Here is a 24,334-nt window from a genome sequence, read left to right on the forward strand (position 1 = left end):
TTCCTTGAGAAAAAGTCAAAAGGAGCCTGGGGGCATTTGGGAAGTAGGAGCAGGTCAGCAGGCCCCTGAGGTCACTGGGGACCTGGGTAATGAGGTGAGGCTGGGCGAGCAGTGTCAGTGGTGGGGCTAGAACTCTACCAGGGAGCCTCTGAAGGGTTTGAAGTGGGGGTGATGTAATCATATTTGTGCTTTGGGAAGGCTGCCCTGGCTCTCTCTGTGGGTGTGGGTGTGTGTTTGTGTGTAGCGGGGAAGAGGGGGAGGGTGCCACCAACTGGGGGATCATTAGAAGACCATTCACAGGCTGGAAGGTGACCAGTGGGAGAGGGGCATCGGGGCTGCTTGGGGACTGCAGGGGCAGTGTGAATGCCGGATTTCCTTATGGGGAGGGCTTGTTAGCAGGGCCACCCTAGCAGCGCCTTTTGGCTGGACGAAAACAGATGGAGGTCGCCAGGTGGACTTTCCTCCTCTCTCCTTCCCTGCCTTGTGTGATGATCTTAGCTCAGCGAATATTTGGAACAGAAGAGCTAAGTTCCAGGGTAGCCCAGGACTTTGTTGAGCTCGTTCGAGTGAGATCTGATAGGATTTAGGTTTGTGTTCAGATCTGCATGTTCACTTAGCTAGAAACGTCCCATATTTTGGATTTCCATGGGGGTTTTTATTCTTGATAAAGATTGCTTTATTGGTGAGAGGAAATTTGATACAGCTGTTGTCTTTCTCAAAAAAAATCATATATTTTAAGAACTTTAATATTCAAAAGAATAGGAATATATAAAAATGATAAAGTAAGGCTTTGGTGCAGTTTCTTTGATTTCTGAGTTAATGTGGAATTAGAGCCTTTGCAGTACTTAATGGCACATCCTTGTCAGTATTTAAAGAGCTGTTAGTGAGAGCCCCTGGCCCCACCTCTCAAAGCATCATTAAAGTTTGCTCTGAAATAGTGAGGTCATAAAGGTCTTGTTTGCAGAAGCCAAACGGTTTATAATATGCAGCATAGCTCCCTTTATAAAATAATAATAGGTTCAAAATTAAGAAAGTGGAAGATAATTGATTTTTTTAAAGCTGAAACATTAATTTTCTTGTGCTAATGTTGCAACTGGAAATTTTGAAAAGAAAAATCCTACTGTAATATCATCTATGTGGAATACATATGTGCATTTCATGTTTGAAAAGTGAATGCACAGTGGTTTTTGAAGTCAGGAGCATTCCATCTCAGATACTGGCAGTGATGTTTGCTGGTTTTCAATGGAAGAGCCTAAATTTGCCTTCTTAGTTTTTTTTTTTTTTTTTGGAGTAAGAGGGTTGAGTAGTGCTTTGCCAGCATGATTTTGGGGCAATTTGGGGGCAGATGTCGTGCACCAGCAGTGAGATATTTCCATGCATTTTATTTTCCGGACATCACCAGGGCACATGTGGGGTTTGTGCCTGCAGGCTGGGATGCTACATGACTCCCTGATCAATCACCGTTATGTCATGGAGCTGCTCCGGTCAGTGAATGATTTTCTGTGGCTTGGATGTAAGGTGGTCTGATGCAGATGATCAGATGTGTAGTTAAAGTGCTATTACTTGAAATAAGAGAAACCTAGAAATATGGCTCTAAAAATACAGGATGAGGGAGGAGAATTGGCTGAGCTGCTTGCAGTGGGGAGTCTTCTCAGTTGACTCCCTCATCGTGATTCCTGACAATATCTGCCCCAGCCCTGCACGGTAGTCCTGCCAAAGTAATCATGCCCTTTGCTCAGAAACGCACTGAATTTCCTTGTGCCTCTGTTTGTTGGCTTCTTTTTTTTAAAGCACATCTTGCCCTTTGCTTAAATGCCATCTCTGCTAGTCACCTGTTAACATTCATTCTTCTGGACTTCGTCCATACATAGCTGCTGAATGGATGAACATGTAGTGGAACATTATTCAGACGTAAGAGTGAATAAAAAAGAAAAAATAAATAAAGGGGAAGATGAAAAAGGCCACCTGTTCGGGAAGTCCACCCTGACTTCTCAACCCGCCCTTTTCCCTTTGAAACCCAATCACTTATGCTCCACTCTACTCTTTTTGATAGTACTTACCACCTTCTAATAAACTTTAACGTTTTCAAAAAAAAAAAAAGAGAGAGAGATGTTGATACCACTTCAACATGGACGAGCCTTGATAACAGCATGTTAAGTGAAAGGAACCAGACACAAACAGCCACATATTGTTGATTTCAGTGATCTGAAATGCCCAGAATAGGCACATGCAGAGGCAGAGAGCAGGTGATGGTTGCAAGGTGCTGGGTGGAGGCGGATGAAGGAGTGACTGCTAGTGACAGGGGGTTTCTTCTGGGGTGATGAAGTGTTCTGGGAATAGATGTTGGTGAGGGCTGCACAACCGTGAGTGTGCAGAAGAATGCTGAGCACTGTCTCTGGGAGTGCCTGTTGTTGGGGCAGCTTTATTTTGTTCTCATCCTGCAATGTGAAGAGTCATCTTGTGCTGAGGCCGTTCTACTCCTGTGAGTGTGAGGCTCAGAGACTTTGCAGCCATGTTTCTTTTTTCCCCCTTGCTAATTGTATGCAAAAAAGGCTTAAACCTGAGAAAGTGCTCCATCTGCAGAAATTTCTTTCAGTTTTGCATGGTTTAAAAATCTTGAGAGCTTTTTAATCGTTGAGGACAGTCTGTTGGGGGAAACAGCCCATGAAGCCTGGGTGGGACCTGGAAGAGCCGCGCTTCCCTCCCTGACACGGGTGGGGATTTAACCCCCGTTCAGGCAGTGAAGGGCACAGACCCGTGAGCGGAGTTGACAATCGTGAGTATTTACGTGTATCCGTTGCATCATCTTGGATATTAATTTCAAGCTGAGTCAGTTTGTGGCGGCAGCCTCATCCTACATCAGGAATTTATAGTATCTGCTCTTTGAGGTGAAGACCAGACAGACTTGATTATTTAACAGTCTGTCTTGAATTGATATCTCAGATTCCTTTGTCAAAAGCAAAACAGCAGAAATACAGACGTCCTTTAATGCCAATGTGACCTGGAACGGGTTTAGTCTGTGCCTCAGTGGCCTTATCTGCGGGTGGGGAAGATGATAACAGTGCTTCCCTCAGAGGGGCTGGTGAGGGGGGAGTGAGAAGCACAAATGGAGGACTTACACGAGATGCTCATGAATGACCGAATTTAGTGCTCTCAGCCTGGTGAGGCCTCAGGGGCAGAGATGTCAGAACAGAGGAGTCCTAGCCGGAGCTCCATCCGTGTTGGCAGCTGTTAGGATCACTATCACCACTGTGTGTTATCAGGTAGTTTCAAGACTTGGTAATATGAATTCATGAATAATGTTAAAAGACTAGACATCTCAGATCCAGTTTACATAGTTCTCAAGATTTCCTCTGAGAAATGGATGTTTTATTCCCCATCTTATATCTGAGTTGAGTCTCTAAAAAAATTCTGTATTCCTCCATCTTTTTGCTTTAATTCCCCATTTCTTAAAAAAAAAAGTTTTTAAATGGAGTTACTGGGGACTGAAGTGAGGGCCTCATGCATGCTAAGCACATACTCTCCCAAATGAGGTATAATCTCCCCCTCAATTTTTTTAAACTTTACTTTCTTAGTATTCAGAGGTTAGAGGCCTCTAATTCTTTTTCTGGAGACTTGTCCATGAACCTGTAAATCTATAATTAATAGACAATACTTGTTTTATTAAAAAAATCAATAGAATATTCTGCAATCCATCCAAAAGGAAATGCTCATTGACTTAAAATATTTCTCCTTTATGGTGATTTCTACTTTTTGGTCTAGCTTAATTTATTAAAAGCCATCCTCATCATCATAATGACCAAACTCGATGTGAGTGGACACCTACCTAAGGCTAAAATGCTTTCCTCATGTTTTACTTCATAGTAGGTGTTTGAGGGTAGGTATCAGTGTCTCCTTTTTTGCAGCTGAGGGATTGAGAGATGGGGCAGCTTGTCCCAAATCACACGCAGCTGGCGGTGGCTAGCTCGGTGCTGGAACCCAGGCTTCACAGGATGCATTCTTAATTGCTCCTCTAATCAGCCTCCCGTTGAGTGGTTTCCCGAACTCCTGTGAGTCCATAAATGGCCGATTTTAGTGATCTCAGCCTGATGAGGCCTTCAAAGCAGAGACACCAGTGAGAATGTGAGACAGAGTGGCCTAAATTAAAATTGTACATTTTCAAAAATGTTTTATTCTCAGGTAATGACTTAAAAATTTAATATATTTTTTATTTTAGTGCTCTGTAAGCACTAAAAACAAAACATTAAAAATAATTATAGTGCAAAATAGAAGTGGGCTTTGAAAGTCCAACCATTGCTAATGATGTTACTTGTTTTTCTCTAGTGGCGATTATTGACAGAAATACTTACAAAGACTGAATTGGTTTTATGTAGTCTTAGTATGGAAGAAAAGATTGTCAGTGAATATTGTAAGTAAAATATTTACTCTTTTCTTTATGATGATGAATATGTAAGTTGTTTTCATGGCTTAAGTACACTTCCTCATTTGTGAAATTTGAGTAATATCGTTTACCTTGTCAGACTGTGAGTGTTAGACGCCTTGTATACAAAGCACCCAAGAGGTGCTTAATAAAAATGTGCTGTCACAATGACAGTTAATTTAGAAGGATCAACTCTGAATACTAAAGTGGGTGGCTTATTTCTGATGCATATTCAATATGTAAATATATGATATATATGAATATGGTTTAAAGTAACAAGGATTCATTTTTTTTTAATGCAGTATGAAGTTTTAATGAAATCTGTATCATTCTAGTGAGACAGGGACTAGTTAAATTGCCTTAAGCAGACGACCATGAAGATTATTTACACAGAATATGTATTGTTACAACTCAGAATTCATGTTGCCGTGTAACCATCCACTCAGACTTTTAAATTCATGGGTTTCTGACCAGATCCATTAAGTTTAGAAAAATCCACATTGATCATTTTCAGGGAATAAGCTTCTCTCTTTTGTGATTAAAGAAAATTTTGATTTTTTTCCTGCACTCTTAACAGGTTTAAAATATCAAAACATTGATTTGACATGTCACTTTTTTAATAGAGAGAATAAAGCTCATGCTGTTTTAATATGTAAATAAATGTTTCTGTATTTCAACAAACTTGTATGATTTCCTGGCTCTTTGAGAAGTATTTTGCAAGATACTTAGATTACCTACTGTTGGAAAAATACAGACGTGACTTTTATGAATATAGGCCTAGTAAAGATCTGTTGGTTTTTGCTACAGTGCAAGACGTGAGGCCTAGGAGAGCTTTGCTGCGGATTGCCAGGAGGACAGATCCCAGGTCTCAGTCTCCCCTCCTGTAAAATGAAGTGGCTGGACTGTATTCTTTCCTCTTCTAAGATGAGTTTCCATGAGCCTATGTATTTTGTTTATATTCAGGAGTATTAGCAATATCAGATTAAATACTGAATACCCCTCCCTTCCCCCGAAGCAAAGTGCAGTATGTGCTATATAAGCTTTTAGTTATCTGATTCTCGTTTCTGATCCTACAGGCAATTTTTGTGTTGCATGTTTCCCAGCAACCTGGAAGGTCTTTTTAGCCATAGGTGGCGCTGTTGCACCTTCTTACAGTCTTAATTTTCCTGTTTGTAAAAGAAGGCTTAAACAACGTTATTTTATTTTGATTTCTTTGCTTAATGCTTCAGAATAGCACAGTGTCCATTATGTCTATCTACCTAGAAAAATTACCCTGCTTATATCTTAGTTTTATTCTGTCATCTCACTGTGAACATTTCAGACTTGCTGTGCAAACAATGGCAAAATCGGACTTTTCTTCCAGTGTTAGAAACCAGTGAGCCGGCATTTTATAAAACAGCTAGAAGCGGCCTCTGGAGCACCTTAAAGCTGAAAAGTGTATTGAGTTCCCTGAGTATTGACCCCGCCGCTGTCTGTTAATTGGTGGTAGGAGATTTGGTACATATACAAAGGGGTGTAGATTTTTGACTTGGGTTTGCATGCACGTGCTGCCACTGAGCCACGTGAGCCTGAGTCAGTTCGTTCTGAGTTTTTCTGTGAGATGGGGACGCTCGTATCTGCTTTGTAGAATTGTGAGAATTAGAAATTATGTAAAATGTTAACACAGTGGGTATCTCAAGAGGGCTCATAAACTTTAGCTGCTGTTTTGTGTGAAGCCATCATCTTATACTCTTTGGCAATTACTAAGAAACAGGCAAATAAGAAAAGCTGGTTTTATGATGAAAGATATTTGAGGAGGTTCTATAGTTCCTATACCCATAATTTAGCATCAGCAGAGTCAGAACTGTTACACAGTCACCCTGATCCAACGTTAAGCCACAGAATTTTTTGTTACTTCATATATGTTGGGGCTTAAGGGGATCCAATACTTATACACATGTTGTCTTCAGCAGCCAACTGAGAGATGACACAAAAGAGTAGGCAGCCGATAAATATCTTCTTTGTTACTGATGAAGCCACGTTCCCCATGAACTTCAGGGCTGTGGGAAAATGCGTGTCATGATACTGTGTCCCAGAAGTAGAGACTCACCCTGTCCCAGGTAGCTCTGGGCCACAGCGAGCCTTCCCTTGAGAGGATCTGCCCCTTCATGGACAGGGCTGTCCTGCCATGGAGCTGAGCATCCCAGGTACTTCCCAAGGGTGGCCAACACTGGAGGGAAAGGAAGGGTTTCACATGCCCTACTTGTCTCCCCGGTATCACACCTCATTCTGTTAGTGTGACGAGGGCTAGCTGTGGGCCAGTGATCAGGGGTGTGAAGGGAGAAGCACTCTCCGTGGCCCAGAGGAGTGGGGAGGAGGCATCCCCTCCTGCAGTTTAAACAGGTGGTGGGATGGAACAGAAGGGTGCTCCCCAAGAGTTTATAAAAGGAGAAGTAAGGATTTTCTTTGGGACTTAGACTAGCCAGGAAACACAGAAGATGATTAGAAGGGAGACTTGTAAATCATTTTAATATTAAGTTGACATTTGTTGAGCACCAAAAATGTGCTACATTCTTTTCTGAGAGTTTTACAGAAATGAATCCTTCAATCTTCTCAACAAGCGAGTAAGGAAGGTTTGATTGTTATCCCAGTTTTACAGTGCGGAAATTGAGGCACACAGAGGGTAAGTAAGTTGGCCAAAGTCACAGAACTGGTAAGTGGCAGAGCTGGTATTTAAACCCTGGCTGTCTGGTTTTGAGGCTCACAGAGATGGGCTTTGGGTGTTTAGGGGTATCTGCATCCCTGGATCTCTGTACCTCTGTGCATCAGTTAGCCCAGAAAGGACAGGTAATGGAGAGTTACACAAGTGCTCACTGTCGTGTCTCGGCCACTGTCCACGAAGAGTGCACCGTGATTGGCGTTAATTGTTTTCCAGGCAGTAGATCTGTTCATATAACAGAAATTTAGTCCATTGAGTTAATCTAGAAACCCTTCCTGCTCTGCTTCTGTCCATGCTTGCCATGTGACTGCCTGCCCATGATTGGGCCGTGGAGGAGAAAATGTACTCATGGTTGCACTCTGATATTTCAGTCTGGTTCATAGTTTCACGTCTTCTGTTACATTAAAAAGTTAAGTTTCTGGTTTTCTTGCATCAGTGTCTCATGAGTTTGGTTAATGTGAAACCAGTCCATGGGAGCCCAGGGGTGCTGACGGTATGATTTCTGAGCACGTTGTGGCACTTCTACCCATGCAGACCTGACTGGAGGATGTCTGCCTTCCTCACTGATTTCTCCCAACAGCAGGGTCCTCTCCCACCCCCGGATGTGAGACAGGGAGCTCTCTGAGTAGGACAGTCAGAGGACAAGTCCACCAATCAGAAAACGATGAAGTACCTGGAAGTGGATTTAATAGACGAAAAGGGCTTCCAGGAAGTCCGATGGGCTGTTTGAGTCCATTTGGTGAAAAGCTGTCCACTGTCTGTGGTTGAGCTGCTTCTTTGCTTTTGAAAAGTCTGGATTAGATGAAGGGATTTTAAAAAGCAGAAAGGAGTGATTTCAGGTGGTACATCCACACCGGTGAGAAGTGATGGATGACCGCCTGTGTGAGGCATAGACAGAGTCTTACAAACTTCATAAAACAGCTTTAAAAGCTCTTCCATCTGAGTGCACTTCATATGGGGTCCAGTTCATCTCTGGTCCTGCTGAGAGGGAAAATAATTGATGATGGCAGAAAAGACACGGAGGCATCAAAAAGGTCTCAGTCATGTTCCCTGGTTAAAGGATGTGGCACAGTGTAATATATTTGAGCTGGTTTTTCACTGAACAATTTTTAGTGTTTTCTGGGACTTCCCAGTGTCCCAAGGTTCCATGCAGCTGGGTGTCCCCTCAGTGCAGCTCTGTCAGCACTTGCCCTGGGCTGACGTGGTGTCACGGGGAGCAGGACGGTCAGCGTCCCCGGCTCCTCTGAGCTCCGTCTCCTCATCCACAGTGCCGGGTTTCTCATCCATGTCTACATAGTAGAGTTCCTGAGAATCACACGTGATGGTTGTCAGGTGTGATTTGTGGTTGTTTCTGTGATTGTCATATAGACAATATTTGACAGAAACACATGTTTTTTTATTGTAATTGTAGCACCTAGATTGCAGTGGTTTTTAGTCTGCATTTTTTTTATAACTTTATTCTTATTTTTAAATATGCACTTATTTTTATTTATTTTTTTTGGTGGTACTGGGGACTGAAGCCAGGACATTGTGCATGCTAAGCAGGTGCTCTACAACTGAGTAATACACACCCTCCTTGTCTGCACTTGAAAATAAATATTGCAATAAACAAAATAGCTAACACCATCATGGGTCTTAGTCTCTGTATAGACAATTGAACACGAATGCTATTTCAGTAAGAATTAATGTTGTTGGGACATACTTTTCTGTATCTGTTAATGTGCTTAAAAACGATCATAGCTAGTGATAAACACGAATCTTGGATCCAGTACTTCTTACAGTCTCTTCTGCCATCATGGGAAATTACATTCTACAGAGAAGGCTAATTGGGTCTCTTTGATATTTGGATGGTTTAGCAGATGATCAAGGCTTTCAAAAGCTGACAGTTTTGTATTTTAAACTAACTACAAAGTTATCTTCTAGAAGTTGGAAGTCCTAAGCTTGTGAAGTGCCCAGTAATCCAGGGGGTATGTGTCTGTGTCTGTGTCTGTGTGAACGTTTGTGTGTGTGATTTCAAGAAGGTAGAAATAAGTTCCATATAGACTTCTGATACCTTTCTCCTCCAGTTCAATGTGTAGATATATATTTACACAAATAAATTGATATTCTTTCTCATTTGGCATATTGGTGGGAATACGAGGTACTCAAACTTGTTTCAGAAGGGTTGGGGAGCATGAGCTTAGAAAATGGGAGGAGAAAGAGGCAGGGAGGCACTTCACACTTTGTGCAGGATATGAGAAACAGTAGTTTTTCTTTTTTTCTTCAAAAGCAAACTGGCACTGAATTGTAACATGCTATTACTCAGAATTGCTCTTCTGATCAGATACAAGTGCCTCAGATTTTTCAAGGCAACATGAATGATGAAATGTGTTTTAGCAGTTATCTTAAAAGTAGTTTTATTTTTCAAGTAAAAGGCTATAGCTTGTTCTTTCTTCCAGCGGAACAAGAAATTCTCATTGATCTATGTACAGGATCTATGTGCTTAGTTACTTTGGGTTTGTTTTAAGTGCTTGTTTCATTGTGGTGTGAATGAATGTTTAAAATTTCTGGATTTTGATCTTTAGAACATGCTGATTTATCAGAACTGTTAAAAAACTGATTGTTCTTTGGTCCTCGTTTGGTGGGGCACCCAATTGATTTCTGTTGTCTGTTAAAGAGGGAAATTCTTCCTCTAGCCTGCAGATCATTAAGTGAATGGTTTGCAGTGAGTCTTTAAAACTCATTGAATGCATTGAGCATGTCTGTCCAGTGAATTTTTAATTGACTCATAGTAATGACTTTGCTTTGGTTCTGTGACTTTTGCTCCTCTCCACAATAATTTGAATTCTCTGTTGCATTTTATAGACGTGTTCTTAACAGGGGAAGAAATTTTGCAATTTTTACAGATGTGGGTTTTCCTATCCCCTCTGAATGCCTTCTATAATTGATACAACAAAAATCTGTTATTGCAGTGCTAAATTATTTCATAAATTATTTTTTGGATTAATCAGAAACAATGACAAAGACTGATAATAAAAAATACGAAAACCTTCCTTCCTTGGAAGAATAGAAATCAGGTGGTCAGGCTCACGCATGCTTTGTGCCTGACACACTTACTCTCATGTCATTGTGTATCATGATTCGGAGATGGAGTTGCTTCAGGTTTTTATAGATTTTTGTTTGAACATTTTTGTTGAATTCTTTCTCCAGGATGATGTTTCCTGTTGGGTTTGTGGAAAGTGTAGAAGAAGGGAAACAAATGCTTTGTTTTGTTTTCAGGAGGCCTGAGTTGCTGATGAGAAAATAGTTGAGGGTGGGCTGAGGAACAGAGTGACACTCCCTCTCCTCCAGGCTGAAATTGATGAACAATGAAATCAATTAATTGTATCGGTATTTGACCAATAGAAGTTAGCGAGCCCAAGCTGGCTAGTCATGCCCAATGGAATGTACTGAATACACCTGCAGAGTTAGGTGCTTTACCAAGTAGAAGCAGCTTAGAGCAATCAGAAAAATCAGTCCTATGATGAGATATAAAAAGAATATAATATCTTTTATTTCTGAAGCTTTTCTACGTTAAGTTGTGTAGAGCTAAAATTAAGTTTCACGCACCAGGAGTTAAGAGTGTGAGTGGTTCTGTGGGATCGTTATTCAGGGAGGTGTCTAGATCCTGCTAGAGTGGCTGAAGCTGGCAGGAAAAGACCCAGAGCCAGGATTTGTCATCCCAGGGTGTTCTCCATAATGGTTCCATGTGGGAGCCCATGATTGGGTTAACAAATTATAACAGACCCCAGCCGCCTGTCAACTTTAAGAAGAAAAATCTGTGCTTAGTAACTGCTTTGAAAGCAGGGGCCTGTGCATCCTCACTCCTGTCTTCTTGCCTTAAAAAGCAGAGACAATGTTTGCTTGCATAGTTGAGGTTTTAGATAGCACTCTGCTCATTGCAAAGCAAGGACCCAGGCCCTCAGCTATAAACGCTGGGCTTGTGTGTTGTTAGATAGTCTATTATCCCCAAAACAAGGACCTGGCTGGTCTGCTGGTCTGCTTTGTAATTCACATATCTAAAAAATGTATCTTGTCCCCTCACCCCATGACTTCCCTAAAGATACACTAAGCCTTTGTACTCATTGTGGATTCTACAATCTCTGTCTCATCCTGCCTTTCCCCAGGTTCCTGCTTACTATCACACACCTGTTAATGACTTTTTCCTTTGATTATACACAATAAATATGGGAGCATTTGTCAGGCTCATGGAGTTGGCTCCCTACTCCCTTTCACTCTGTTAACTTTTTCCACAGAGTCTTGAGTAATTCATTCCATGTCGGTACGACTTCTGCCAGCCAGAACCCACAGCTCCAGGTGAGAAGGATGCAGGCTTTATCACTCCTAAACTAGGGAGAGACAGAAGAGTATTGTGATCTGCTCCCCCGTGGTCCCTTCCTGTCCCAGGGCCACTCCAGTTCACCTGCAGCCTTCTGGCCTCTGCTCACAGGGCCTCTGTCCCAGGACTGACCGCAGCCTATTCTTCCCTTGTCAACATTTCCTGTGCCTTTCAGAAGTTGGTCTCTTCTCTGCAGTTCTACCCTGGCAGATATGATGGTGGTCAGCGTGCTGGTGGGCAGTCCCTTGGGGATTGCCAGGAGCCATGCTGATTCTCCTGAGTCTCTCATTCTGGGTTACAGAACTGTCGAGCACCGGAGGAAGCCCATTCACGAGAGGCCAGCACAGCATTGCATCACTTTCATTTTATTTTTGAATTTTCAGTGTAGAAATTATTTGTAGCAAACTGTTCCAGATTTTCGGCCGCCTGCTTTCCTCACCACCTTTTCCTTGCTGGCTCTGGTGCTTGTTTTAACAACCAAGTTCCTTCTCTGGTCATTTCTAGCGGCTGGGCTTGCCGAATCCTTGATCTGCATTTGAAGCAGAATGCTTCTTCGTGAGTTCAAACTAATTTTCCTATTTCTGAATATTTCGTGTACACTCAGCAACTGTTTCAAGTGAAATGCTCTTGTCCAATTTCGGTTAACTCACATTTGCTGATCTCCTGCTTTCATGCTGAGGGCAGTTTCTTCTTCCTGTAATAAAAGTTAGCAATATGCATTTACTATGGAAGGTCCTGGCCCGAGGTGCTTTTGTTCTTAACAGTTTTAATACAATTCACCCTTTAAAATGTACTGCGGTTTTTACTCTATGCCCAGAATTGTGCATCCCATTCAATCTTAGAACATTTTCATTCCCCCAAAAGGTAGCCCCGTATGCATAAGCAGTCATTCCCATCTTCCCCATCCTCCCCCAGCCCCAAGGAGCCACTCTTCTCTGTGGATTTGCCTGTGCAGGAAATTTCATGTAAATCGAGTCATTTCATGTAAATGGAACCGTCTATTGTGACTGACTTCTTTCACACTGAGTAACGTTTTCAATGTTTGTCCACGTTGTGGCCTGGGTCAGTACTCTATGCTTTGCTATTGCTGAATAATATTCCACTGTATGGCTGGGCCCCACTGTTTACCCATTCATCAGGTGATAGGCACTTGGGTTGTTTCTGCTTTTTGGCTGTGATGAGTAGTGTCGCCGTGAACATTCCTGTAGGAGTTTTTATGTGGACATTTGTTTTCAGTCCTCTTGCGTGTGTGCCCAGAGAGCAGAATTGCTGGGTCATTCAGGAACCAAATATTCAAATCTCTGAGGACGTGCCAGGCTGTTTTCCAAAGTGACCACGCTGTGTTACGTCCTCACCAGCAAGGGCTGCGAGCTCCGCATCCTCTGTGTCCTCATTATTGCTTGTTACATTTTTTTTGATTATAACTTATTTCAGTGAGTGTGAAGCGGTTTCTCCTAGTGGTCTTGACTTGATTTCCCTTACAGCTAATGATATTGAACATCATTTCATTTTGCTTATTGGCCATTTGTATATTTTCCTTGAAAAATACCTTTTCAGATCCTTTATTCACTTTTTAATTGAGTTGCCTTTTTATTGTTGAGTTGTAGGTTTTATTTATTTATTTTTTTCATTCAGAGATACAAATTCCTAATCAGATAAATGATTTGAAAAAATTTTCTCCCGTGTGTCGTTTTTTCACTTTCTGGATGGTGCCCTATGAAGCAAGGTTTTAAATTTTGATGAACTCCAATTTATCTCTGTTTTCTTTGTTCCTTGTGCTTTTGGGGTAATATTTAAAATCTGAGGTATTTTATTTAAACTTTTATATATAAAATAACTTAATTCTTAGTACCGTTCTAGGAGACGGGTGCTGTTGTTGTTCCCAGTCTATGGATAGGAGACTGAGAGGCAGAAAGTTTCACTGACATATCAGTGTCACAGCTACCCAGTGCTGTGGGAGTTCAGCCCCTCATGTTTGTCCCCAGCATCTGTGCTCTTCAACACCATGCTCCACTACTTCCTGGAATCGTTAATGAAAGCGTCTTTCCTTTTTTGATTTCTTGCTAGTTTGTTTTCTCATTGTGGACCTCATCTCCTCATTTTCCTTGCAGAGATCAGTGCAGATTTATTTTAGGTCTCATGTAGGCAGAAGCATTGCTATCAGTTAACTTCTTTATTACTCACTCTCCAGTGATGATTGTTGCTAGTTGACGTAATCAAGTCATGCTTAAGTCTTTCCTGTTCATGACACTAAAAACAGTCATGACTTACAGAATGCTCAAAGAAGAAAGTACTTGATTGATTTTATTTTGCTACCCCATCAAGCCAATCAAATAAAAACCCCGGTGTTGACACAGATTATAAGCCCTCCAAAATAGGATCACTGTCTTCCTTGTGTTTCATTTGTTTGGTCACAGTGTCTGGATAGTGCCTTGCTGTCCAGCTGTTTTGTTAGGATACGGTGCTCGTGAATCATTGTAAGGACAGACTTTTGACAACGGACTATGTTGTTCATTTCACGAGGGAAAAGGTAATATAGAAATACTGCTCAGATCTATTTTAAAATTAAGCTTGGAATTTTGAGAAGAGTTCAAGAAACCATACAGAGAACTTTTTGAATAATTTTAGATCTATCTTAGACACATTATGGTTATATAGCAGAGTAACTTATCAACTAGATTTGACAAGAGGAGTGTATTATTGATTACTTGTTTTAGTTGAAATATTCTATCTGGGGTAAAGTAATCAGTGCCCATAAATGAACAAATATGTTTGTATTTCTATGCAACATGGGAGCAGACTTCATATGTTTCTATATAATATATATGACTGTGAGTTTTAATCTGTCTGTCAGTGTTTTTATAGTTTTTCAGCAATGTTCTACCTTTAGAATTCTTCTAAGAAATTCACCCCCGATTCTAGTGCAGTTTGTACTGTGTATCCTGTCTTATGCATGGGATTCCACTGTCCCCTCAGTGAGGAATTTCCTCTCCTATTGAGTTAGTAGCAGAGTTCAAAGAACTGTGATTTCTAGGCGTTTGCTCTCCATGTGTTTGCAGTTGGCTGTCAATCACGATTTTCCCTTTCTTGAGTTTTCATTGTTCAATTAGAATTTTTGAAAATAACTATTAATATGTTGCATCGGTCTCCCTAGAAACTTGATGTGTTTGTGCTTTTCAGTTTTCAATTTATGAAAAATGTAAGTGCACTCTTGTTTTTAAGTAGTCCTTTTTCATTAGATATTTGTTTACCTCTGTATAGTTAAAATATTTTTTTCCCAATGAATGAATCGGTGTGCATGTTTTAAAAGATACCTTACTTTTTATTTTACTTATTGTAACAGTTATATTCATTGTAGAGAATTTAGAAAATAAGAATAAACACAAAAATAACTTAAAAATGGCTTCTAATCTCACCTGGAGATACAGTTTTATGGTTTGAAATTGAGAATTACAAGTCCTCTCACGTTGTTCTTCTTTTTCAAGTACGTTTTGGTTACTGAGACCCTCGAATTCCCATATGAATTGTAGCAGCATCTAGTCAGTTTCTGCAGAGGAGCCCAATGGGGTTGTGATCGAGACCACGTTTAATATACGGATCGCTCTGGGGAGCACTGCCATTCCAAAAGCGCTGTCTTCTGATCCAGGAATGTGCGTGGTGCGTCTGTCCAGGTATTAGGTGTTCTTTAATATTTTTTCAACAATGCGTTGAGTTTACATAGTATTATTTTACTTTTTTTTTTTTTTTTGCCTTTATACTGAGGACAAGTGTGCAAGGTACCGGGATCAGAAGTGTATTTGAGCCCCGCCCCTTACTGCCACCATGGACGCTGCACTCTTGCTTTGCCCTCTGTACAATTTGCACAAAATAGGACCTCAGTAACTCTCTCTTGAATGAATGATTATATGATTGTTGGATGATGCTTGAGAGTCCTTGTGATGATGTCTTTTTCCCAGCCTTTCCCCTCTTCTTAACTATGCCCTTTCTCTTCCTTTCCTCCAGCCTGGGTTTCAGCCTGCCTATGGCATTTGATTTTCCCTGTCTGTAGACGCTTCCTTTCACTGGTTCATGATAATGTTACATGTGGGCTGAGGAAAATTACTAGATGTCAAGAAAGAGCAAATTCATTGCATGCTAGTATTTTTAGACTGTGGTATTCTTTTATCGATTGAAATTAAATCAGACTGACCCCCTGAGCCCTCCCGTGAGCTCTTTTCGCCTTCCTACACGTGATACTGCTCTGGTTGCTGCATGTGCCCTTCCCCCAGCCTTGGTTTTGGAGTTGAGTAAGTCACCATCAGTGGAGCCCTCTCTTTAAAAGATGAAGAGAACATTTGCTCCTTCTCCCTGGTTGGGGACTTGGATGAGATGAGGTACCAGATAAAGAATGGAGCCCCACCTCATTCTGACCCCCGCTCTTTCTGTTCCTTTCTCTAGGGGAAAAGAGTACAATTCAACAGTACAAAGATTGATTGTGAGCTAATGAGATAGACAAGACAACCGAACATTTATTAAATATCCTTTCATGCCAGAAACAAATGTATTATACACACAAAAAGCACATAAAGCACGGTAATACTGTGGTTACAATCGTGGGTCCGAGTTCGAGTCCTGCTCTGGAGTGACCAGTCCTGTGAGATGGAGAACTGGTATGTCGGCTTAGCCTCTCTCGGACTTGTTTTCTGTCCTGCAGAGACGGGGCTCGCTAGGCATCCCCCCCGTAGAGGTGCTGTGGGGTGTAAATGATGCACGTGGGCAGCCCGAGCACAGCTGCTCATTCCTCGTAAGTGCAGGATAGCATAGCTTTTGCGGTGACGGCTTTATGACAGCCCCGGGTAGACTCTCAGTGCTCCAAAGGGATGCCTTGTGGTTTGGAGGTGGGATTCTCACTTCTGTAAATACCCAAGGATTGTGTTATTGGGCCCTGCTGATTTGAATCTATTCTTTAGAAAGTACATATTGTAGATATATTTTTCAAACATGCATGCTTTTTTTATTTTATTATTTATAATTCTACCCTCTCATCTCTTGGTGTGACTTTTCATGAAATCCAGGAAACAGTCTTAAGCTACCTGCCTCCTCACACTTCTCCATGGTGGTTTTCTTCCCTGACTAGAAGAGGGTTTTGCATAGGAAATTTTCTTTGTTCCCCTTTTCTTGGAGTCCCTCTGTTTGTCTGCCCAACTCTCACCTGCCCCTCTCTCTATTTCTCTACCCACTCATTCTTCTGACTTGTTCCAAGAAGCATTTTAGGTAGCTTACAGAAGAACAGATACCAAGTAAACAGGTGAGAAAATGCGGCCAAGTTCAGACAGTGAGGCTATGAGGCGAGCGTTTGTGAGGGTTGCAGGCCTGAGACACACGCCTCTGCCCTGTGACTTATAAGATCGACAGCAATGTGTGCCTGAGGCGCCCATCAGACACAGGGAAACAGGGTTTGTGGGAGATGCTCACTGGCTGTGAAATAAATAAGTGGCTTAGGAGAAGCCCAGCCTTTCCAGCTACTAAGGCTTAGGAGAATATTTTGAGTGTCTTCCAAAATCAGAGTATTGCATCGTTTCATTTGTCACAGTTCTACATGTAGTTGGTTACATTCTATACCTGGAAATTTCTCCAAAACTGCTTCCCACGTGAGTCCCATGGCTCGTGAAAGGGGTGGTTCTGCTCATTGACCGGTGTTAGCCAGAAACAGAAAATGACAGCCTCCAAGGTGCCTGGGATTTGTCAGTCATGTTTTGTCAGTGCTGTTGACTTCAGAAAATGCTTTCACAGTTTCTCTCCATCTGAGGTGGCAGCGTGCTCTCTTACCAGCATCAGGAGCTCAGGGCCACTGTACAGTGGGGGCTGACTGCACTGCCGTCAAGACAGCTAAGGTAGTCACTGCAGGCGTGGTGCTTTTACGTAGTGCATTTCGTGTTCTTTAATAGAAGGTTTCAACAGGGAGTTAATTAACTGAGTTAATTAACTTTTAATAAATATGATGCTATGTTGGAAAGACAGGTATAGGCAGAATATAAGCTGTGAAGACTTTAAAAACGGTTTCATTACTGAAATTTCAGTAGGGAAGATTCAGTTTATCTTATTTATGCCTCTCTTTTAAAGTAACAAAGAAACAAGACAGAAAAAGCAGAGGATGTTTTCTGTTCTTCCTCTCAGCTTACAGGTGCCCTCACCTCCAGTGGCATCCATCCAGACACCAGCACTGACACTGGCCGTGCTCAGAACTGCCTCAGCCCTGAAGACACAACTGACAAATAGAAGGGGGCCACGCCCTGTTACAGCAGGTGCTCTCACTTTGTGGGTCCTTATGTAACTGCACGGTGTTATTCAGGATCGCCCGTTCTACATTGTGTGACACTGCTGCGGTGTCTCCTAGATATTTGTTTCTGTAAGTACTCGTGTATTTTCTCCAATATGCTTTACTACACATCTAAAAATGCTTTTTTTTTCAGATGAAAAATAATGTGTATTTAATATAATAAGTGTGAATAAAAGGGGCAAAAGAGGCTATCATGGTCCCACTACTCAGAGATAATAATTAACACTTTATCATCGATTTTCTGTTCTTTTCGTCAGTGTGTATCACCTCTGTCATAAAAACCAGCGAGCACTCTGTGCCTGTTTACTGTGTGGAGACCTCCATTTTCCATTCGGCTTATTACATGTTTTTCTACAATATTCTATCTCCCCTGGCATGATTTTTAATGACCAGTATAGCATTCTGCCTTGTGGATGCATCGTCCATTTTACTTCGGACTTAAATAAAGTTTTAAATTCCAAGTATACTTAACTTAAATACTGAAAAGAGAACTGTGGTGGTACCAAAAGGCCCCTACCTCCCTTCCTCTTTTTTCCTGAGAGTAAAAACTGTTGACAATGTGGTGTATATATTTCATGACTTTATGCCTATGACATATATATATACACATACGTACATACACGTATATTAGAAATGTGTGTTTATATATGCTTTATGGAAAAATAAGGTCATACTATATGTTTTCCGCAGCTCGCTTTATTCACTCAGGGGTATATCATAGACGTCCTCCCACTGCAGACTCACCCGGTCCTTTCAGATAGAGTGGAGGGGTCTCCTGATGTGCAGGTGTGGTCTCTTGTGTAAGGACAAATTTGGTGGGAGAGTGCTGTGGACAAGGAACTGGACCACGCCGAAACGCCGGCCCCCTCAGTCCCCACAGCTCACCGTGATTTACCGCGTCATTGTCTTGATGGTGGACACTTAAGTTTTCTCCATTTTCCACTGTCAGAAAGGATGTTGGACTGGCATCCTTCTTGTACAAACATTCTTGTGATCTTGTATGAGTATTCCTTTAGTTAAGGCTTCTGGAAATTTAGTCCCTGGATGTGACAATTACATTCATCACAGGCTCCTTTCAAGTGACTCTAGAAATTCCTTCTCCAGTGGGGAAAGAAATGATGTAGAATAACTTATGTAACCAATTCTCTATCACTGGATATGATTTCTCTTCAGCTTTTCTTCCCACCATTGTAAACAGTGCTGTGTAAATGCCCTGATGAGTACATCTTTTTGAACTGATTTTGTTTTCTAAACAAAACGATTCCTAAAAGTGGAGTTAAGTCTGTGTGTACACACGTTTTTCAGAGTTTACATATCCATTGACATGTCGTCCTCCAAAAAGGTCGCTCACAGTTTGTTCTCTCACAGATGGACACTAGCTAGAATATCTTTTAAAAATATTTGCCAATATGATGAGCAAAAGTGCTTTTTCATTGTTTTAGTTTGCACTTGATGACCAGTGAGGTATTGAGCATTTTTCACTCATTACCCATCTGACTTTTAAAAAGTGAATGATCCCTTTTGTCCATTGCACACATTTAAGTGAGGGAGCTTCTTGTTGCTTTGTGACAGCTCTTTGTATGTTATGAACATTAACCCCTTGTCTTCATCAACATGTATCACAGAGCTTTTTCTTGTAATTTCTTGCCTTTCATTTTGTTCAGTAAGTTTATTTTTGTTGTGGCCCAAAATATTCTTAAGATAGTAAATGTCTTCTTTTTGGGTTTTATCTTTGGTATTATTCTTAGAAATACTTTCTTATAATGGTATAAATCTCTTCTGTAGGTTTTTTTTAATCTCTAAGATGGAGATGATAATAGTACTTGTTATAGTGAGGAGAAGTTGAATTAATATGAGCAAAGAGTTGTATTTGCTGTTATTAGTACTTTTTAATATTTACATCACTATCTGTAATTTTTCTTGTGGTCATTATGACTGGAATAGAATTTGTTCTTTCCAGGTGATTCTCTGATTGTCCCAGGACAATTATTGAATTCATACTTTTCTCTTTGATTTGAAATCCCACATGTACAAAATAGTTATGTACACTAGAATCACTTTTTGATTTCATGGTTTATTTCTGTCAATCTCACTTTCTTACTCCAGCGCTATATCTTACATATTGCAAACATTTATTTAATATCTGACAGTGCGATTTGTTTTGATTCTTTTCTTCCATCCCAAATTTTCTTGGCTAGTATTATGACTTTATTTTTCCTGAAGAATTCTAAAATTCTTTGCTCAAGTTAAAAAAAATCAGATAAGAGTTTTCATGGGATTTTTTAGTAAGTTTTGAATTATCTTTAGGAGAACTTACATCTTTACAAAACTGCTTTCCTCCATAGAATTTGTTGATGTCTCTACATTCACACCTCTTACTTTACCCCTCAGTATAGTCCTGTAGTTTCTTCATGTACAACATGGGCATTGTTTTTGAGTTTATTCCAGATTATTGTTGATGTTTTTGTTAATTTTGTAAGTGAGAATTTTTTGCTATTATATTTTTTAACTGTTTAAACTGACAGCTAGGAAGGCAGATTCGGTTTGTAAATACTCACTTTGTAACTTGTCATTTAAAATTGTAAGTATTAAGTACTTGTTCCAGAATCCTTTCTTTTCTGTTTTTAAAAATTTGTTTCCAAAATTATCAAAATGGCCATAGCTAAGTAGTATAGTTGGGGAGAGAGATGGAGAGAGGTAGTGTGGCTCATGTGCAAACTGTGAGCAATTTCATGGCTGCCTTTAGGCTGGAGAAGATGCAGAAGAGCCCAGGTTAGACCAGGGGTGGCTTTGTATGCACTTGAAAGCCAGCTTTCCTGCCTTTATGGTGAAGCCTGGTGGGCGTGTCAGGTAGATGATCAAGGTCCGATGGAGGTTATTGGCTGCACAGAGCGCTGTGTCTGTGAGAACTGGAGACCATCACCATGGGAAACGCTTGGTGCCGGGAACATTGCAGGGGAGATGGGAATAATGTGTGTTAAGGATTTTCCAGTCCTGGGAGTGGGAAGAGCAGACTTTGCATTCAGATCTGAGTTTGAATTCATCCTGTCTTTTTTACTGGTACTCTGACTTTTGTCAGGTTATATACCCTCTTTGAACTGCTGTTTTTTTGTTTTTTTTTTTTTGTCTCTCAAAATAGGAGAATTACGGCCTGCTGCTAGAGTATTTGATCAGGGTAAATGATTTGTGTCTATAAGATGCCACGTACAGTCACAAGCTCAGTGAGAAATGGGCTGTCACCTCTTTTTCTGCAACTCAGTGCTTGACAAGACATGGGGGAAAGCTAGTCCCTAATTTGTGTGTGATGCAAGTAGGAACAAAATTAATGTTTTGAGTTTCCCTAGCAGTATTCTTACTCCTTTGCTTCATTTACTTCTTTCCTCCTTTCCTTGCCCCTTTCCCCTCCTCCACCAAAAGTGCCTGAGACTCTCTCAGAACACTAGATTCATATTACTTTAAAGGTAGTCTCATCCTCATGAAATGACAGTAACATTAAAAAAATCTGTACACATCCCAGAATTCATTGTATTTGATTTACACACACACACGCATGCGCACGTGCGCACGCGCGCACACACACACACACACACACACACACACACAATCAGGCTACCTCCCACACGCTGAGGGAGAAGGACCACTTTTTCTGAGTTTTCATTCACTGAGCGTGAGAGCAAAGTCTCTTACGCAGACTTTCATCAGGCTTCGTGCATGGTATTTTTAATTGGATTTCTGCTTTGTGGCCATAGAAATATTCTCCTAATAGAAGAGAGGAAGTGGAGACATAGACATTCTGCTGAGATATTGGTATCATATTTGAGTTGGATAGGACTTAAGACAGCATAGAGTCGTAACTTTTTATGGGTGAGAATACATGATGTTGTAACTTGGACAAGAAAATGGGTCTTCTGCCATTGTGTCCATGCAGGTGAAGAGGCACCTGGGTGGGGGATGGCAGGGATCCTTCTTGCTTGAGTTCCAGGGTCTTGCTAGTTTTCATTGCTCAGCTGCCTTTAGTTTATATCCATGTGGCCTCTCATGGGAAGGTCACTCTGTCCTGATAGACTGAGTTTCTTATCAGCCAAAAGCTCTGGACCCACTCATATTTTCCAGAGTTTTTCTGCTGATCTGCTGACGCTTTATATAAATGAGACCTAAGAAACTACTGGATATAAAATCCTTATTGTTATCATTTGCCCTCGAGTTCCATAGGAATGGGGTGCTGTCTCAGGCTGTCTAAGGCTAGATCTGAACAAAGATAGGGTGATAGGCTGTGCTGCTGGACCCTCCACAGTCGAATGGGACTTCCACCTTAATTTTTAGAATCAGGCAGATGAGTTCAAATCTTGCCTTTACCAGTTATTAGCTTTGTGACCTTGGGGAAGAAACTGTACTTTTTTGTGTCCAAGTTTCTTTGTCTGTAAGTAAGTTCAGTATTTATTTTAAGGTTTTTTTTTAGAATTCAATGAGCTAATACCCTCATTTATACCTAAAATACTGACCGCGTGTTTCAATGCTGGTGCCTTGGTAGTTGATTACTAAGGGACTCGGCAGTGAGAATGGGGGTGGGGGACCACTGGATAATAGAGCTTATATTCCAGGATATGCTTGTAAAAGACTGGATGTGCAGTGGATTTTTAGTAAATATCCACTCCTTTCCTAATCTGCACTTGTTGTGTATATATCTTTATACTAATATATGAACAATTTTTATTGCAATTTAAATATCTCTGTACTACTTAAAATATGTAGCTATAACAAAAATATGTGAAATAAAATGATTTGACTTTTATTTTCTTTTGAATAAGCCAAACAAAGTAAAATAGAAAAGAAAAAAGTTTTGAAGGAGTAGAAATAATTTTATTTCTGTGGAATCAATTCTGTATAATAGGGTTTTTGGTTGTGTTGTTAAACATCATATAAAATTGATACGTTGTGACATACCGGAAATGAGGAAACAGGGGAGACATACTACCTCCAATGCAGTCATTTTGTTACTAAGTCCAAACTCTTTCTGCTTGCTGCATGACAGGCCAATAAATCGGGAGGTGAGGTGTTGGAGCAAGGAATAGTGACTTTATTTGAAAGGCTGGCAGACCCAGAAGATGGCATACTGATGTCCTGGAGAACCGTCTTCCCCAAGTCAGAATTCAGTCTCCTTTTATACTAAAAAGGGGTGTGGGTGTGTTTGTTTGTTGCAAACTTCTTGCTGTACAAATTGTTTGTCCTTGGAATCCTTTGTTCTTGCAGCTGTCCATGTGGGTCAAATCATGGTGCCCCTGTAAAACCTCCAAAAAAAACAAAGGTTATTCTCTATTTTGCAACTTGCCATCTCTACATAAGTGCAGAAGAGCTAACATCCTTAAAGATCAGAGCCCAGAGAATAGGCTCTCCTGGATATTTCAGGCTAAAGGCAACTTTCTTTTACAAAAGTTGCAGAGCTAGCAAGTCTGAGTCTAGAAAACAGGACACAGGGTTAAAGCCAAAGGAACACATCTGAGATGGAGTCAAATTTGTTCTTTTCTATTACAATTTCTTTTTCCACCTCATAAATAATTTTAGTAAGAAACATGAGCAATTTTGTATTTTTGCTTCTTTATAACGGATAAGTGGGCCAACTACATTTTTGTGAGCAGGGATGCTGTGCGTGCCTTGGGGTCTCAGCAAACTCTTGTTAGGGATGGTCGGCCCTGCAACATGTCTGATGCCCCATGAGTATTGGTGAGGTTCCCCCTAACCAGGGGCTCTCTTCAGGAACCAGCATATGGGCTTGACCTCTGGAGACCTCTTTTTCAGCTGCAGGAAATTTTTTCAGATACTGTGATTGAAAACTCCAGCTGGCGATAATTAGGGAATAAAGGAAGAGGAAAAGGGCTTGGAGTAGAGTAGAAGAGAAGGACAGAAGATCAGGGAGCCTGGGGGCTTGGCAGCGGGGCCTCGGGGGAGAGAGGAGCAGAGGTGGGGAGTGGCCCCGCTCCGGAACCAGCTCCTGCACATGTCCCCGCACCCAAGCCACACAGCTTTTAATTGGCCCAAGACTCTCTCCTGTCTGGATGTCACCCTGGGCAGAACCTTGAGAATCAAAGGTAAGGGGTGGGCAGCACTAACCTAGGGGATCACTGAGGACTTTTGTCAAGTCCACAGTGCCTGTTCTGGTCATGTGTCTTCACTTGTCCTTTATCTCAGGATCTGAGAAGCAGGAGCAAGGAACTCAGGGAGAGATCCAGGAAAACATCTGACTGTGTTAAGAGACGATAGTCACAGTGACACGGGGAGCGAAGACACTTGCAGCAAAGTAAAATAACTTCACAACTATTGCATCAGAGCTGCAGGTGTGAGAGAGCCTAAGCCTGCCTCAGAGTGCAGGGGACAAGCGGAAAGGAATGGTAAAATTAACACTGACAATTGAAATTTTGTTAAATAGCCTGCTACTTTTAATTGTATCACTTGAATGTATGCAGGTGTATTTCTGTGAGCATTTATAGGTTCACACAACCCCACCAGCCCCTCTTGCCCCCATCGGGGATGGGCTTTCTCAAG

The 24,334-nt window shown here is 41.2% G+C and overlaps 1 protein-coding gene across 1 annotated transcript in view; it reads left to right on the forward strand.

Moving 5' to 3' along the window:
• LOC141576216 (trafficking protein particle complex subunit 9-like) overlaps positions 1-24,334 on the forward strand; it is an 82,030-nt gene that overhangs the window by 36,594 nt on the left and 21,102 nt on the right. The window contains exon 3 of the mRNA XM_074358715.1: positions 22,827-22,936. Within this exon, the coding sequence (XP_074214816.1) occupies positions 22,911-22,936 (26 nt within the window). The 5' untranslated portion in view covers positions 22,827-22,910. The remainder of the gene's footprint in view (positions 1-22,826; positions 22,937-24,334) is intronic.

The sequence above is a fragment of the Camelus bactrianus genome, chromosome X (assembly GCF_048773025.1).
Source record: "Camelus bactrianus isolate YW-2024 breed Bactrian camel chromosome X, ASM4877302v1, whole genome shotgun sequence".
Lineage (NCBI taxonomy): Eukaryota > Metazoa > Chordata > Mammalia > Artiodactyla > Camelidae > Camelus > Camelus bactrianus.